This window comes from Mus caroli, chromosome 10 (assembly GCF_900094665.2).
Source record: "Mus caroli chromosome 10, CAROLI_EIJ_v1.1, whole genome shotgun sequence".
NCBI lineage: Eukaryota > Metazoa > Chordata > Mammalia > Rodentia > Muridae > Mus > Mus caroli.
Genome location: NC_034579.1, coordinates 41204758 through 41222096, shown reverse-complemented (window position 1 = coordinate 41222096; position 17339 = coordinate 41204758). Strand labels below are relative to the sequence as shown.

Genomic DNA, 17339 nt, shown 5'->3' with positions numbered 1-17339 from the left:
CTTCCTTCCTTCCTTCCTTCCTTCCTTCCTTCCTTCCTTCCTTCCTTTCTTTCTTTCTTGGATATTTTCTTTATTCACATTTCAAATGTTTTCCTCTTTCCAGGTCTCCCCTTTGAACACCCCCTATCCCATACCGCCTCCCCCTACCTCTATGAGGATACTTTCCCACCCTCTCCCATCTTCCCACCCTGGCATTCTTCTACACTGGGGCATTGAACACTCTCAGGCCCAAGGGCCTCTCCTTCCACTGATGTCCAACAAGGCCATCCTCTGCCACATATTTGGCCAGACCATTGTTCCCTTCATGTATATGGTTGGTGATCCATGCCCCACCTGGGGATTCATCCCATATACACCCACCAAACCCGGATGCTATTGTGGATGCCAGGAAGTGCTGGCTGGGAAGAGAGGCCCTTGGTCTTGCAAAGGTAATATGCCCCAGTACAGGGGAATGGGGAAGCAGGAGTGGGTAGGTTGGGGAGCAGGGCAGGGGGAGTGTATAGGGGACTTTCAGGATAGCATTTGAAATATAAATGAAGAAAATATCTAATAAAAATTGTTTTAAAAAAAAGAAGCCTGATATAGCTGTCTCCTGAGAGGCTCTGCCAGAGCCTGACAAATACAGTGGTGGATGCTTCCAGGCAACCATTGGACTGAGTGCAAGGGGGGGGGGGCGGGGGTCCCTGATGGAGGAGTTGGAGAAGGGACTAAATTTTTTCATTGTAGAGATCTTTCACTTCCTTGGTTAAGTTTATTTGGAAGTTATTTGCTTAGTTATTTGATGTTACTGTGAATAGAGTTTTTTTTTTTTTTTCCCCTGACTTCTCTCTCTTGCCAAGTCCACTATTGCTATAAAGACAGGCTATTGACATTTTGTTTATTTTGTATCCTGTTACTTTGCTGAAAGGATTAGATTCAAGACTTTTCTGTTGGAACTGTTAGGATTCTTTTAGGATTCTATCACCTGCAAATAGGGATTGCTGTGATAAAACATCATGATCAAGGCAACCTATAAAAGATGGCATTTAACTTGGGTTAGGGTTTCTAGTTTGTCATCAGAGTTCACGGATGGCAAAATGAAGAAACAGCTGAGAAGACACATCTTGATTTACAACCTCAAGTCAAAGCAAGGCTGGAAATGGCATCAGTCTCTTGGAACCTCAAAATCTGTCCCCTGTGACACACCCCCTCCAACAAATTGCACCTTCTAGTCCTTCCCAAACAATTCCACCAACTGGGGTCCAAGGAGTCAAATTTATGAGCCTATGGAGACCATTCTCAAACCACCAGATGCTTGACTGACTTTCTCCCTTCCTAAATACAACTCTTACTTTTCTCTTTCCTACTACTCTAGCTAAGACTTGGGATACTATAAAGAGCATTGAGAGTATATACCTTTCTCTCATTCTTGATATTAGGGGAAATGCTTTCACTTTTCTCCATTTAGTATATGATGTTAGCTGAAGGATCGTCATATATAAGTTGTATCATGTTGAGATTTCTTCTTTGAAGTGGAAACTTAAATGTTCTTTGGAAAGTTACTTGTGTTGCATGGTGTTTTGCTGGGACAAACACATGAAGGGGTGTTTTTCTGAAGCAAACACAGGTGAAAAGCTAAGGCAGATTCGTGAAGGAATGTTTGGCTGAAGTGGACACAGAAGAGAGGATGTTCTGCTAATGCAAGCATGTGAAACGACGCGTGATGAAGAATTCTTTGCTAATGACACACATGTATTGGTCCATCTTGCATTTCATAGTTGTGCTGCATTTGTCAGGACTCCATAGGAAGAAATACATCAAAAAACTAGTGATGGGCCTCAGCTTCTTGTCACTTCAGCAGACTATGGAGACCCGTGGAGGACACGTGATGTTTAGGGGGAGTATAAAAAGGACTCAATCGATAGTGACAGGAACAGAGCTAGGCTTGCTTATAGAGCTAGTTGTGCACCACTTTGTCTCCTGTCTTTGCTGATCTTTATTTTGCTGAGAGAGGCACAGCTGAGAACTTTTCCTGGCATTCCTGTTGGCCCCGGTCCCTCCTGCTGACTGGTGCTGAGGCTGAAGCCTTGCTGTCTCTACTAGGTAGTGCCACCACTGCTGGTTCATGTTTGCTATCCTGATTCTACTAAACTGGACTGCTGGTATACCCGTGAAGTGTTTGTGAGCAGATCAAGCTGCCACTGCCGGCCTGTGAACTGAACTGCTGATTTCCAGACAACACAGATGAGAGTTGCTCCAAAGGACCATTTTTAAATAGGTCCACTTCCCCCATGTCCTTTCTTCGCTACTACCTGGTGGGTGGTGGGCTAGAAGGGAGCTTAAAACATCTGAGAACCATCATTAAAAGTAGACTTGAAAAAATTAAAGTTACAGATTTTTCTATTCCTAACTTCTTTAGGACTTTTGTCATGAACAGATACTGAACTTTGTCAAAGTCCACTTTTGTTACTTGTTATATTTATTTATTGACATATTTTAAAATAATTTGGTACCCTCAAAGAAAACATTTTGGTCTGGTGATCTTTTGAATGATTTTTAAAACTCAATTTGCAAGTGTTTTATTTAGAATATTATATCTATATCCATCAGGAAAACTGATCTGTAATTTTCTTTGTTGCTATGGTTGCTGTTGTTATGACGATGTCCTTATCTGGTTTATGTATCAAGATAATACTGGCTTTAGAGAATGGATTTGGTAGTGTTCCTTCTATTTCATGGAACAGTTTGAGGAATATTGGTGTGACATTTCAATCTGTCCAGTCACAGACTCAACTCTGCACATAGGCAATTGAGAGTTTACACTGCACCTGAATTTCTCTCGTCTCTCTTCTTGCTTTCAAGAATGAAAACACTCCAGAGTAATCAGGCCTTCTGCCTAGCTCTGGTAGCCATATTACATCAGTTGACCTTGTAACATCCTATTTGGCAGGACTGAGTGTGTTCTAAAGAAAATACTGTGCTGTTAGCTTATGAAAGAATAGACTCCAAGAAATAATAATCTTCCTTGGAATCTTCTATTGGAAGAAGGGGCCGAAGGCCTAGAGGCATCTAGAGAAGTAATTTGTCTGCGAGAGAAAAAGAATGTATCTCCTAGGGAAAGACTTACAATTTGTTAAGTAACTTAATAAGAGAGATGGGTTTGAAGGAGACTTATTGCTGTGACAGTGGTGACAAGGGGCCACATTTTGACCAGATTACTTATTTATATTTACTTTTTATTTAAACCCTGCCCTTATGGCAGGACACCAGAGGTGAACTTGGGTATCAGTACATCTCATTTATCACCTTTTCACTATACTTTAGCTCTTTTAATTGGCTTGACAGAAGGTGGATGAAATTGGCTTATTGGGGTACACTTGTGACCCCAAGTTCAGTAACAATTTGATAATTGAAACAGTTAAGTGACTGATGAGTGGGTACCACATACAGCACAGATACACTGGATAAAGGAATGGCTCACCTCCATATGAGACAGAGCAGAATGGTACAAGATTGTATCATGCAATGTGAACAGCCAATTAAAAACCTATGAATTATTTACTTCTGGAGCAAATTCCATTTAATAATTTTGGACTAGAGTCAACCACAGGGTAGCTGAAACAATGGAAAGTGATAGCTCAGAGGTTAAGAGCACTTGCTACTCTTCCAGAGGACCTGGGTTTCTTTCTAGCCACATGGTGTCTCCATGTGTAACTCCAGTCCCATGGGAATCTAGTACTCTCTTCTGGTCTGTGAGGACACTGAATGTATGTAGTACATGGATTGATCTGCAAACAGGTAAAACATTCATATTCATAAGGTAAATATTTTAAGGCAAAAATATACTTGGGTCCACTGGCAAATATATCCTGCTGCATATGGAAAAAAATGGCCAGGGTAGCTTAGACTTGCTTATACTATATGAGGCTAAAGGCTGGATTCTCATCACCACCAAACTACTAATAGAACAGAATTAGCCTAGGACAGAATAGAACAGGAGTCTCCACGCTAGGGAAAAAATCTTATCCTATTTGTTCCTAGAAATTACCAAACACAAATTACCAAACATATAAAATGCTAACATGCCATAAAGAAAGCTAAAACGTCACTTCCAAAGGAGATGGAGACATACCTCAATGGTTAAGAGTACCTGTGGCTTTTCTAGAGGACTCGGGTTCAATTACCAGAACCAACATGGCAGCTCATAACCACCTGTAATTTCAGTCCCAAGGGATCCAATGCTGGCTGTTAGCTACTGCAGGGACCAGGCATACATGCAGGCAAAACATCCACACATTGAAAGACTTTTTTTAAAAAATTACTGTTTTCGGGATAAGTTAAGATTATCAAGGATTAAATTCTATTTAATATTTAGGAATTAACCTATAGGCAATGAGAGTAATATATTTTTCCAATCTATGGTTCTATTATGAATACATTTTATCCTAAAATAATTAGATAATATGCACATGTAGAGTCATCAAAGAACTAACTTAATCTCAAAAAATAAACAATTTGTAAGGCCACCGCACCTTGAAGTGTAGGTGACAGAAGACAGCCAGGCCACTCCACCAAGCGGCACAGGAGGCAGGCACCTCCACGAGGAATGAGAATGTAATGGAGATATGGAAAGATATAAAAAATGGAGTGGTACAGCACTGTGGGAAGAGGTGAAACTGGGGATGAGACAGCAGCTAGGACCAGGCTGAATTGAGTGCTCAGCACTGCCACCTGAGACCATATCTGGGTCCTGACTGCAGCAGCCTGGGTCTGTGTTGATGTTCATGGGCTGTGTTGCTGCTGGGCACCATGTTCTTGGTCTGTGCAGTCACCAGGAGCCATTGCAAGCCCACAATCCATGCTCCCATTGACTGTAAAGGGCAAGGAAGCTACTTTTGCAGTATCAGTGACTGCAGATGCACAGTTGAGAAAGAGGGACATGGAAAATTTTTGTGACAACCCCTACCCGTCCCACCCCCACCCCCACCAAAATAAAAATTAGCAGGCTAAACAGAAAACCACTGAACAAAACTCCTTGAATGTCATATAAAGATGCTGAAATTAGCTTTCCACATTGTTGGGTTCTAGCAGGGATGCCAGAGGGGCAAGTCACTGAGAGTCTGACCATGTTCATAGATGCACAAGTTGGACTTGTTTGGTTTTTTTTCTTTTTTTTTTTTTATTTTAATTTGGGCAGGGGGAAGGAACTCACAAGGTGGGAGGTAGGGGGGCAGGCAGACCTAGAAGAACTGGGAAATGATTGTGATCAGAGTGCATGATGTGAAATTCCCAAAGAATCAATAAAAATACTATATTGGAAAAAAAAGATAAGTAATTTGAATGAACTTTGTAAAACCAATCCAAGTCAAATTATCAAAGATTTAACAACCCGTCTCATACACCTGAACTGATTTGCATTTAAGATGTAAATCCACTACTGATTCATGCATCCTTGAGAGTCAGAACAGCCACCTGACCCTTCCTGACTCCCTGAAGTGTCCATCTGTAACAGAGCTCTTCACTCGACACTCGTGGAAGGGATAAAATGGTCCAAAACATTTAAAACAGAACACACAAAACAACAACAAAAAAATGGTGTGGTGACTTCTAAAAAAAATTGCTAAAATGATTTATGCCCAATCCTCAGTCTGTCCAGCCAATCTTGGGCAGACGACAGTTAAGTACATTTCTAATCTGGTGGGTTGTTTTATCTTTAGTGCACATTTTCTGATTAGCTAACACCTTTCTTGTGTAAGAAGTTCCATGCTGTAAGGGTCTATGACTCACTGAAGAATGATACCCTGGACTCAAATAGAATGTAAACACGAGTGTTTTATTTTGCAGAAGTCCACCATGCTGGGGTCTCCCATTATTGAGAGAGACAACCAAGTGAGCTTGCAGGCCTGATTTAAAGCACATTAAGGGATTCCAGGGTAGGTGACCTTTATCTTGCTCCATCTCTAGGGATATTCCATGACTGTGGTGTGGAGGCTGGAAACTGAGGTCTGGAAACTGTTGCTGAAGAATTCTGGAAACTGCCGCTAACCCACTGTCCTTGCCTCAAACCAGGTGGTGCGGCAGCTTCTGAGGCCTGGACTTGCCTAGTCCTAAACTACCAATTTGAAGTCTTTCATGGAGTGAGCCTAGCCTTCTCAATGCTACAACAGCAACAGAAGGGTTACTTAGCATTCTCCTCACAACCATGATAGAGGTCTTCATTTCACCAGTTATAAAATAGCTAATCATTACAAATATAATTATCTCTGTGCAAAGATCACTCACCTGGATTGCCTGAATCAGCCACTGAAGATAAATTCAGAAAGTTGGGTTTTTTGTTTTTGTTTTTGCTTTAAAAAAAATAAGTTTAAAAGAGGAATTAATGCAGAAAACAAGCAGAGTTCCCCCAAAGCAGGAGAGTTGCAGAGCACATTAAGATTCCAGGATATAATGGGAGAGCTGCCTGAGAGGGAGCTGTCATCAAGTTATCTAGAGGCTTTTTATAGAACTTATTGCAAAAACTGGACAGAGAACTTTACCAAGAGTCTGACTAAATTTCTGGGCATACTATGGGTCAGGCCAGTGGGGATCCACATGGTACTGGCATGTCCCCTTCAAGGGTGCTTTTTGCCATCTTGGGGCTGTTCCTTCGGTGATAACCTTGGCTTTGTCAGTGTCTGGCCTTGCAGGGTTGATAGTCTTCTTCAACCTTGTCAGGTCTGCCAGCTGTTAAACTAGAGGTCAACTTGCACGTACCATCCAGCCTGTGTGTACTGCTCTAACCATTCCTACCAGGATGGAGCTGCAGTTTTTCTTGGCTAGTTTTTATATAGCTCTGTCTGTAGGGCAGTCTAAGGTGGTCTCCTTCCTGAAATGGGCAAAAGACTTTTTAGAAGTCAGTTTTACTCACAATTGAGTCTGTGAATAGCAATGTCTTCCCTGTGTTTCATGGGAGATAGCGGGAACCTACTAAGAAGGACTTGTTTTTTTCTGACAGCCCTATGCTTCCTCTCACCTACTCAGCCAGGCTCTCTCACATCCAGCTAAAAGGACTCTTATTTACCTCAACAGCATTCCAAAACTCAACACTTTAGTCCTTATATTCCAAAGATCTGTTTTTACCACAACACCAACACACCCTGTACACAGTGGATGGATTCAAATACTATTAAACTGTCTATTGTTGGGGTATGCTATATGAAATTGTGTCTCTGTCCTTCCTCACCTACCTAAGGCAATCTTTGATAATCAGATAAAAAAAAAATCTGATGGCAAATTAGTTGGGAGAAAGGAGTCCTGGGAGGAGGAGGAGGAAGAAGGGAAGGGGAGGAAGAGGAGGGAAAAGGAGGTCTGAAATGGACAGGAGTACAGACCTGGAAGGTATAGCTAGCTACCTGGCTGGCTGGGGCTAGGTGGCTGGGTTAAAAAAAAAAAAAAGGATGAGCTAGTTGCGAGTCTGCCAGCTAAGGCCTTAACTTTGAAATATTAAAAGGTCTCTGTGTGGTTATTTGGGGGAAAAGCTAGTTAAGGAATTGCCGTTGTATCTGTTTCCAGCGTTATGCCATATATACATAAAATCATAATTTTAATCTACAGTCTATGTTGCCTAAAGCCCAGTTTGATTTTGAATGGTTCACTTACAAGGACTCTTAATAAGTAAGTAAGCATCAGTCTTTCAGGGTTATTCTCCATATTAGTCCCCTGAAGTATACTGTCTCACATTTTACACAGCATTCACTGACATGCTGAGTGGCCCCACTTATATGTTAGAAAGAACACTATTCAACTGATCATGGATGTTCCTTACTTGGCTCCTGTAAAGCTGACTTGTGAATCCACACTAAGATAAAAAAAATCCACTTATGATGGTGACAAAGACACCAACGTCTTAACATCTTTGGTCAATCTCTCAAAACAGAACTGACTAAAAGGGAGAGATAATTAGATGACATTCAGCTTGCGATGCCACATGAGCTGCATCCTAACTTCATACACAAGCTGTATCCTAATTTAGGACACAAACAACAAAATCTGAGCGTAGGAGCTTACTCTTGCCAGAGCAGCAGCCACACGCTTAAACTGCTGAGCTAGAAGGAACAACCTGCTTCTAACCTGAGTATCGGACACAGACCACACCATGTTGCTGAAATTTGTCCTGCTGCTGAGAAATGACAGATTCTAGAATCACAAATAAAAGCCAGTTATAAAGTCAAAGGCTAGGTTTGCTGTAATGTTGTTTTAACAAGGTAGTAACCTTTTCTATAATTAAAAAAAGTACTCGAATCTTAATGTTAGAGCTAGTTTTAAGAAATTTCTTTTTTAATGCAATCTGCTTTCTTATATTAAACTTATTGCAAATAAACAAGACCCCAAAAGTACTCTGCTTATGTGTACTTTGGGTTCTAATTTGCTGTTTTCAATGGATCTCTCTCTCAAACACCACTGCACAAATAGTCCGATGCTCACATGAGAAAGGCCACATGTGCTACTCTAGCCAGACCAGATCTTTTATTTGCCTCCAGTGGCAAAGTTGTAAATGTCAGAAAGGCCTCCCAGCATATATGTGTGTGCATTCCTAACCCCGTAAAGCCAGGCTATAACTACTCATGCTGTAGCTAGTCCACTATGCCTTTTCCAAAATGTCCATCCAATGCTTTCTATCAGGCACACACCACTTAAAACATAGCATTTTAGTCATATAAGCAAACTTAAGAAAACATTACATATTTAAGTTTTAATCTGCAGATTATATTACTTCAAGCGTGTCATCAAGCTTAGATCAAATAAAGAAATATAAGATAAATATATTTTAATTTTATTCTCAGTATAAATTAAGGCATAAGAAAAACTGAGACCACACAGAATATATACACACACATGAAACTGAGCACAGAAAGATGCAAATAATTCATATAGTATAAGCTTTAATATATAAATTATATATCACTTTATCTGTTGTTCGGCATACCAGTCTAAACTTTATACCATGTATCAAAATACTAAAAAGCTAAACAACAACAAAAAAATAAAACCCATTGCAATATAAGTATAACGTGGGAAAATACATATTTATGGCTTTACACAATCTAAATTAATCCATTCTTTACATTTTTCCAAAATATAAATGGTACTTTACATGCACTAGAACACACCAGCTGGATGTCCTCATATAATTTACAGAAAATACCCTTTAAACTAGACAGGTTCACAGCAGAGGTGGAATGTAGAAAAAGAGTTTGTCTTAAGAGTTTTAGATAAGATTAAAGAAACCTAAAAAAAAAAAATAGTGTCTACTTCCAATTAGCATTTTAAAAAAATGAAGTATACTATGATTTTATATTTTCTAATTGTATCACAAACATAGAAAAACAAAACATGGAAAAGAAATGTAAAATAGAAAACCTGATTCGTTATGAATTTTAAGCAGGCACTCTATGCCTGTGGGTCGAGGCGAGGCTGCCTTTCTGACAGCTGCCTAAATTACTTCTGTCACTCTGGATTGTGCATCAGTCCCAGACGAGTCTTCCAGGCTTCATTATGCCATTGTGTAACCATAGCTGCCACAATGCAGTGCCACAAGGAGTCTGTCCTTGAGTATTTCTTTACTTGGGTATTCAGGTAACTTGAGCATGTTGATGCTTTAAAACAAAACAAAAACAAAAAACAAAAAACCACCATTAAACAGAGAATCTCTGAAATTTCTTGTTTTATCTAGCAGTAAAAACACTGCTTATAATTAACATAAAACCATTCTCTCAAATTTGCATTGAAATTGGAAAACCCTTAAGTGATGTTTAAGAAGAACTGCGGCTCCTCCCAGAATGCAAATGAGCGGATGAAATAAATTTCCAGATTAAAAACAAGTAACAGGGTGATACACATGAAAGTGTCGATGCAACTGAATGACATCCGGCATTTTAACATTAGTGAGAACCAATTAAGTTTTAGGTGGTTTGTGCCTTCTTCCAAGTTCTTCCTACTAGAAAATGACTCAAACCTAAACCACTAATTCATTTGTAGTTCTGAAATTCTGAGGAGAGATTATGGTTGATTATGGTTTCATTACAGAAACACCGCAGACCACAACTGTCAGGCAGACAGGGTTCTAGTTGTTCTGGACCACTGCCAGCATCAGGCCCTCTTCTTATCCCACCTCCCTTCCTTTGGGTCTCACTTCAACCCTAGACCTTTTTTCCTACCAGGAACCACAGCCAACACATATGGCACAGACCTAGGTAACTGTTCAGTACACTTCAACCCTCATCAAAGAAGCTGCTTTTTACAGAAGCTACTAGTCACAGTGCAGAAGACAACTGACTATTGGATGCCCCATCTCCAGTGATAGATATAACTACTACACAACTCATGTAAGATTCAGGGGGCATCAACAAGAGGGATGAAAAGATTTTATGAGACAGATGACCAGGAAGTCTGCTGTGAGACTGTGACATCTAGCTATATATAACGGAAGGAGCCTGTTATAAAATTCCAACAATATGGGTCCCTACACAGGACCTGAACAATCCAACAATAGTTGGCATCCCAAGTGGATGGGGAAATCTCTCAGGGCCTGACCTCCCTGACTCATTTCCACTACCAATAGGCACCCTACTGACATACATAAAATCTATATGAAAAGACCCCATAGGGAGTTGTAGTCTTATATGAATTCATTGATATGTGTATGTAACAACATTAAAGAAGGCTCCATGAATTTGGAAGGGAAGGAAGAATATATGGGAGGAATAGGCCATAGAGGAATAGAGAAATTATGTATTCTGTATTTTAATGAAGGTATTTAACAAAAAAAAAAATCTTCTCAAAGATAATAACACCATAACATAGCAATGGAATGTAACTACTGAAGGCGTTGGTTATTTCTTCTTCCCTATTATAGTAAAATATACATAAATTTGACATTTTAACCATCAAAAAGGAAATACAGCAATTACTCCTGATGATTTAAAATGAATAAAAATATTCTATAATTCATTTGAATAAGTTAATTTAACTTACCATGTGCTGGAAGTTGGTAAAAGATTTGGAGTATATGGCACAGCAGCAATTGTAAAGTTTTGCAAACCACTTCCACCCATAATATTGGCAAAGCCACCATGCGGGACCCTGGAACTAAGAGTTTGTATCATCAGCTGTGATCAGGAAAGAAAATCTCAGTCTGACAGACACATTTTAAGTTCTAAGTTAGGATAAAAACATATTCAACTCTAAAACGACAGAAGGACATTTTTGAGTCTGAACCTCCCAACTCATTCTATTGTCTGTTGCTTCATGTTCAGTTAGCAAGCTTCCCAGGAGAAACCTCTCTGTGCTTCCTCAGCTAACTATGCTTTTAACTGGCCACATGATGTGTTTACAATGTGCTGGCTAGTTTTGTGTCAACTTGACACAGCTGGTTTTTTGGAAAGAAGAATCTTGAGTCCACCATACTGGCCTGTAGTAAGCCTGTGGTGCATTTTCTTGACTGACGATTGATGTGGCAGGGCCCAGCACAGCACTGTGGAAAGTGGCTGGAGGTACTGGGTGCTGTAGGAAAGCAGGCTAAGCAAGTAGTGCTCCTCTGTGGCCTCTTCATTAGCTCTTGTCTCTAGGTTCCTGCCCTGAATTCTTTGCTGTGGAAGGGTAATCAAAATAAACCTTTTCCCTCCTAGCTACATAAGGTCATGGTGATTTGTCACAGCAACAAAACCCTAACACAACTGGGTGCCTCTCTATTACAGTAGGACTCTTGAACACTGGGATGTCTATCCTTGGGATTAGCCAAACCACCTGACAACTACACTGTTAAATGTTTGTTGAATAAATAAGACGGTGGTTGTTACAGTGGGGATATCCTCCATAAACTCATGTGTTTGAATACTTGGCCCCTGTATGGTCCCTGTTTTGGAGGGTTGTAAAACCTTTAGGACAGTGGTTCTCAACCTGTGGGTCAACATTCTTTTGGGGGGGTCAAATGACCTTTTAACAGGGGTCACCTAAGACCACTGGAAAACACAGATATTTACATTATGATTCATAATAGTAGCAAAATTACAGTTATGAAGTAGCAGCAATGAAAATTGTATATCTAGGGGTCACCACAATATGAGGGACTGTATTAAAGGGTTGCAGCATTAAGGAAGGTTGAGAACCTCTGTTAGGAGGTGGAGCCTCACTGAGCAAGTATGTCAGTGAGGGTCAGTCGTGATGGTTATAACCTGGCCTTCCTTCCTGCTCCTGTTCAAGTAATGCCTGTGTGCTGCCATGCACACCGTGATGGATGTCATCTGCCCTGGAACTGTGAGACACTATATAGCCTTTCTTCTTGTGTGTTGTAATCCAATCATTTTGTTCTTTGTAAAAATTTCTTGGCACAAAGCCTATTTTCTCTATTTTGTTCTTCAGTGAGAAAACAACAATGAGCAGTATTTACCCTTCTCTTTCCGGCTATGGAGAAGAGCAAACATTTCATCTATGGTTTACCTTGTGCATGCATGTGTAGTGGTGACTTCAGGCAACTTCTCTATTGTTTGCGACCTTGCTTTTTGAGACAGTGTCTCTCACTGAATCGATCGGAAACTTCTCGCTTTCTTTACAATGGCTGCCTCTGTCCACTGGTACTAAGGTTATATGCGCACACTAACATACCTAGCTTTTACATAATCTCTGGGGAGCCCAACTCAGGTGCTCACACTTACACAACAAATAGTTATTGCAAGCTAGCTTCCTCAAATATCATTTTTAACTGTTGTGTAAACAAATTAAGACCACAAGAAGGCTAAAATTCAATACATAATGCATTCACTAAACATTTTAATTCCAGGTACACAGCTATAGAAAATATAACTACAACTTTTCAAGTTCTATACATTTTAAGTTAATATTTCAAATTAGTCTGAGTATGTGTCATGTTTAAACAAATCCTGGGGGGAAAATATATTGCAGTGAGCAGGGGATGTAGCCCAATGCAAGTATACTTGCTTAGTAAGCACAAGAGTTTGAACCCACCACAAAAAATAATAGAAAAAAGACTACATTTCAGTGACATGCTATAGTGTCTCTAGGATATATTAGAATTCTGACACACATTTAATGCACAAATACTAAATGTATACTTTTCCACATCTCTTCATTGCTATCATGCAGAGTAGCTGGCCTTCATTACAGACTTTTCAGGCACATTCACTCTGCTTTGTTCTTCCTCCTTCTCCCCACAGGTCGCCCTCTGTGTACCTCTCTTCCCTGCAGATCCCTCATGTTTCCAACAGCCCTTCCTCCCATTTTCATGTTACCTATAAATCTGATTGCCTTCTTTCTTTTGCTTCCATGCCCCCTCCTTGCAGACTTCCTCCCCTCCTGTGTACTCTGCTTACTCTCATGGCCAACATACATGCATGTGTATACATAAATTTTAATCTAAATTCTGCATGAGAAGAGTCATGTGATATTTTCATTCTGACTCTGGCTTATTTTCATTCTTTGCAGTTGAGTAAAATTTCATTTTAGACACACATACATACATAATTTTTAAATTAATTTTTAATGGAAATTTAGGATGGGCCAAGTGTGACCAGAATTAAAAGAGTTTCTGCTACATAAATCACAGGATGCAGGTGGCTGTGAGTGCTGCTGACTCTTTCCTCTCCAGGAGCATAGGCATAGAAAACTTAAGTTCAAGACCAGTCTGGACTATAGGTACCAATGTAATTCAACACACTTTGAAAAAAATGTTGATTATAATACCTGAAACAATCCTGGGAAGGGTGTGAAGAAGCACACCGTTTAATTTTACATTTATTATGGATATATAATCACAAGAGTTATGACAGACATACAGAGCAATAAATAAAACAACCCAGAAATGCGTCCCTCCAAACATCATCTAGTTGTTTTTGAAAGCGTGCCAAGAACATATAACAGGATGCTGGAGATATAGTTCAAATGGCAGCCTAGCATGTAGGAGACCCTTGTTTAAGCCTCAGTACTATATATAACCAGGCATAGTAAACCATGCCTGAAATCCCAGTTCTCTGGGTGTAGAGAGAAGAGAACCAGAAAATCTAAGGTCATCCTTAGCTACATAGTGAAGTCAAAGGCAGCCTGGTCTTCATGAGAGCTTGTCTCTCTGCCCCATACCCCATTCCCATCCCCAAAAATTTCAATGGGGAAAGCACTCAGTCATTCAACAAGATGTGTTGGGCCGGCTGGATTATTTGTTATAAAATTTCTAATGAAGTTGGACCATTACCTTATACCATATAGAAAGATAAACTAAAAACAGATCAAAAGACTTAAACATCACTATGATTAGAACTATAAAACATGTGAAGAAAATATAGAGGAACACCTCCTGGGATTAAGAACAGTTAAGGACAAATACCCAGAATTCCTAAAGAACTTCCACCAACAGACATACTACCTCCAGAGACTGTTGCTACATGCACAAGGTCTGCACAGGTCTAAGCCAGATGGGGTCCCAGTGCTGAGGGAGGAAGTAGACATGATACCCCATCTCCAACCCAGAAGCTACCTCCAATTCACAACCACTCACAAAGAAAAAATTAGTTTTCTCTAATGGAGTCTCGCTGGCTATAAAAGCCACACTGAAGGTACATCCCGTACTCAGCTCAATGGTATTTGTAGGTTCTGTCTCTTACGTTATCAGGTATTTAGTGTAGTTCAGCTTGGTTTTAACTGTTCAGGTCCTTTCATATATATTACAGTTCCCAATTATGCTTTTATGGATTTTCTGTGTGTGGGAATGTGAATGTCTCTGTGCCTGTTTTTCCTATGCTTTTTCTTTGGCACTTCCTTTTTCCTTTCCATTTACTAGTTTTGTCCTATTTCAGTTATTTTTTTTTTAATCTTATATTCTTTCTTTTTGAGATGCCCCTTTGTTTTCTAATGAGAGAAATAAAAGGTGTGGACTTGGTAGATGGATAGGATCTAGGAAGAGCTGGAGTAAGGGAAACTATAGTTAGAATACATTATTTAAAAAAAAAAACTATTTTCAATTAAAAAAAAAGATATAGTAAAAGGACGTGGTTCAGTGGTAAATGCACTTAGCCTAGCACACTTGGGGCCAGCCCTAGGCTCAATCTCCAGTCATTCAGGAAACAAAAATTCTGAATCTTTTCAATAAATCATAAATACATGAGGATAACAAAACAAACAAACAAAAGCAAAACAAAGTCCACCACCAAAAACAAAGGCCAGGAATGTATCTATTTGTAAAATTTATTAGTCTATATATTTTCACTTTTATCTATAAAATTAACAAAGTGACCAGGAATAAGAAGTTATATTATCCTAATTATTCATTGAGACAAAATTCTGACTATGACTTTATTAAGACAAGATGAGACTATAAGTGCTGTCACCAACCTTTCCACAAACTGTACCATAATGTTTCAGTATCTGGATAAACAATCTAATGCCCTTCACATAACTAAAGGATAGGTTAAACAAACAAAAAGAACAGGCTGAGGAAGCAGGACTCTGCCTAGCACAGAGGACTCCTGAACTTAATCCTTATATAAGTGAATAAATAAGCACCAAAAGATCTCCCATTTCTAACATCTAAGCTGAAATTTGTCTTTAGGTTTTACTGCATGAAACAACCCTGAAGCCCTACTTTTCTGTGCACCATGAACAACTGTAGTTAGGGCTCAACCTGACTCAAGTTTATGCACTAGAAAACATCAAATTTCCACACTTCCACCTGCAACTGCAGATCTGCACACTGATCCCCACCCCACTCCACCCACCTACCAGGAGGCCTACTTCAACCAGAACACACAGGTGAGATGCCCAGGCCCTTGGCAAACCCAGCAGCCCTGAGCTCTACTCGAGCTCCATCTTCTTTCCAGCCTACACTTCCACCTTCAATCCAGAATAAGCATACCCATTCTCACCCAACAGCTCTGCCTGCCTCCTGGGAGGCCTGCTCCAACCGGGGACACCCAGGAACTATCAGGCCAGCCAATACCAGAGACAACCAGATGGCAAAAGGCAAGCTCAAGAACATAATCAACAGAAGCCAGTGCAGTATGACACCAGGAGAATCCAGCTCTTCTACCACAACAAACCCTGGATATCCTAACACACCTAAGAGTATCACGATGATCTTCAGTCTCATCTCATGAAGATGATAGAGGCCTTTGCAGGATATAAATAACCCCCTTAAAGAAACAAAGATATGAAAGACTTTTTAGAATTCAATGAAAATGAAGGCACAACATACCCAAACTTATGAAGCACAGTGAAAGCAGTGCTAAGAGTTAAGTTCATAAAGTTCTCATATAGCAACTTAACAGCATAAATGAATGTTCTAGAACAAAAGGAAAAAAAAAAACCAAGAGAAGTAGATGGCAGGAAATATTCAAACTCAGTGCTGATATCAATCAATTATAAATAAAGAGAACAATACAAAGAATCATCAAAAGCAAGAGCTGGTTCTGAGAAAATCAGCAAGATAGATTATCATTAGCCAAAGTAACTAAAAGGCATAGAGACAATATACAAATTAACAAAATCAGAAATGAAAAGGGAGACATAACAACAGAAACTCAGGAAATTAAAAAAAAAAAATCATTAGGTCTTACTTCAAAAGCTAAAGGAAATGGAAAATCACAAAAGTACAAAACTGGAGAATCTAAAGGAAATTGATGATTTTCTAAACAGATACCCTAACACTGTGGCCTATCCCCTAACAGGACGGTCCCGAGCTCAGTGCCAACCAGTGACCTTGGCTCACTGAGAAAGCACGTGCAAAACCTAAAGTGAAGAGCAATAGCAGACAGCAGGGGCCTCATGCTTACTTTTGATCTCCAGAGAGTGTGCTGCACAAATAAGTGCACATAAAATTCACAGGCAGACACTACACAGACATATGTACACACACGCACATTTGTAAAATGCATTCTTGAGAATATAAGATCTATATAAAATACTGATTATTTGCTAACAGTAATTTTAATATTTTCAGTTTATAAATTTAAATTCTTTAAAACTCCATATGTTAAACTCAAAAGAAAAAATGATAAACTAACAAAAATATATGTAGAATTAATATCAATATATTAAAGAGTGCTTAACATTAATCTTTTAAATGACTAGAATGGGCAAAAATTTAAATTACACAAAAATGTACACACTGTAACAAAGTTCAAATGCACAAGCATTGTGCTGATTAATTTTAAAAAAAAAAAAAAGTTGAGCCTGGCAGATCTCTGAGTTTGAAGCCAGCCTGATCTACAGATCAAGTTCTTAAAATCAAACAAACAAAAAGGAGGAAGAGGAGGAGAAGGAAGAACAGGAGGAGGAGGAAGAAAAGGAGGAGGAGGAGGAGGTGATGGTGGTGGTAG

At 39.5% G+C, this 17339-nt stretch overlaps 1 protein-coding gene across 4 annotated transcripts in view; it reads right to left on the bottom strand.

Annotated features, from left to right (window-relative positions):
• Positions 1–8883: 8883 nt before the first annotated feature.
• Positions 8884–17339, bottom strand: part of Hace1 (HECT domain and ankyrin repeat containing E3 ubiquitin protein ligase 1) — a 125627-nt gene continuing 117171 nt past the window's right edge. For all 4 annotated transcript variants that reach the window (XM_021175364.2, XM_029482603.1, XM_029482604.1 and 1 more), the window contains 2 exons: positions 10993–11106; positions 8884–9614 (listed from right to left, as the gene is read on the bottom strand). In XM_021175364.2, coding sequence (XP_021031023.1) covers positions 9512–9614; positions 10993–11106 — 217 coding nt within the window. In that variant the 3' untranslated portion in view covers positions 8884–9511. The remainder of the gene's footprint in view (positions 9615–10992; positions 11107–17339) is intronic.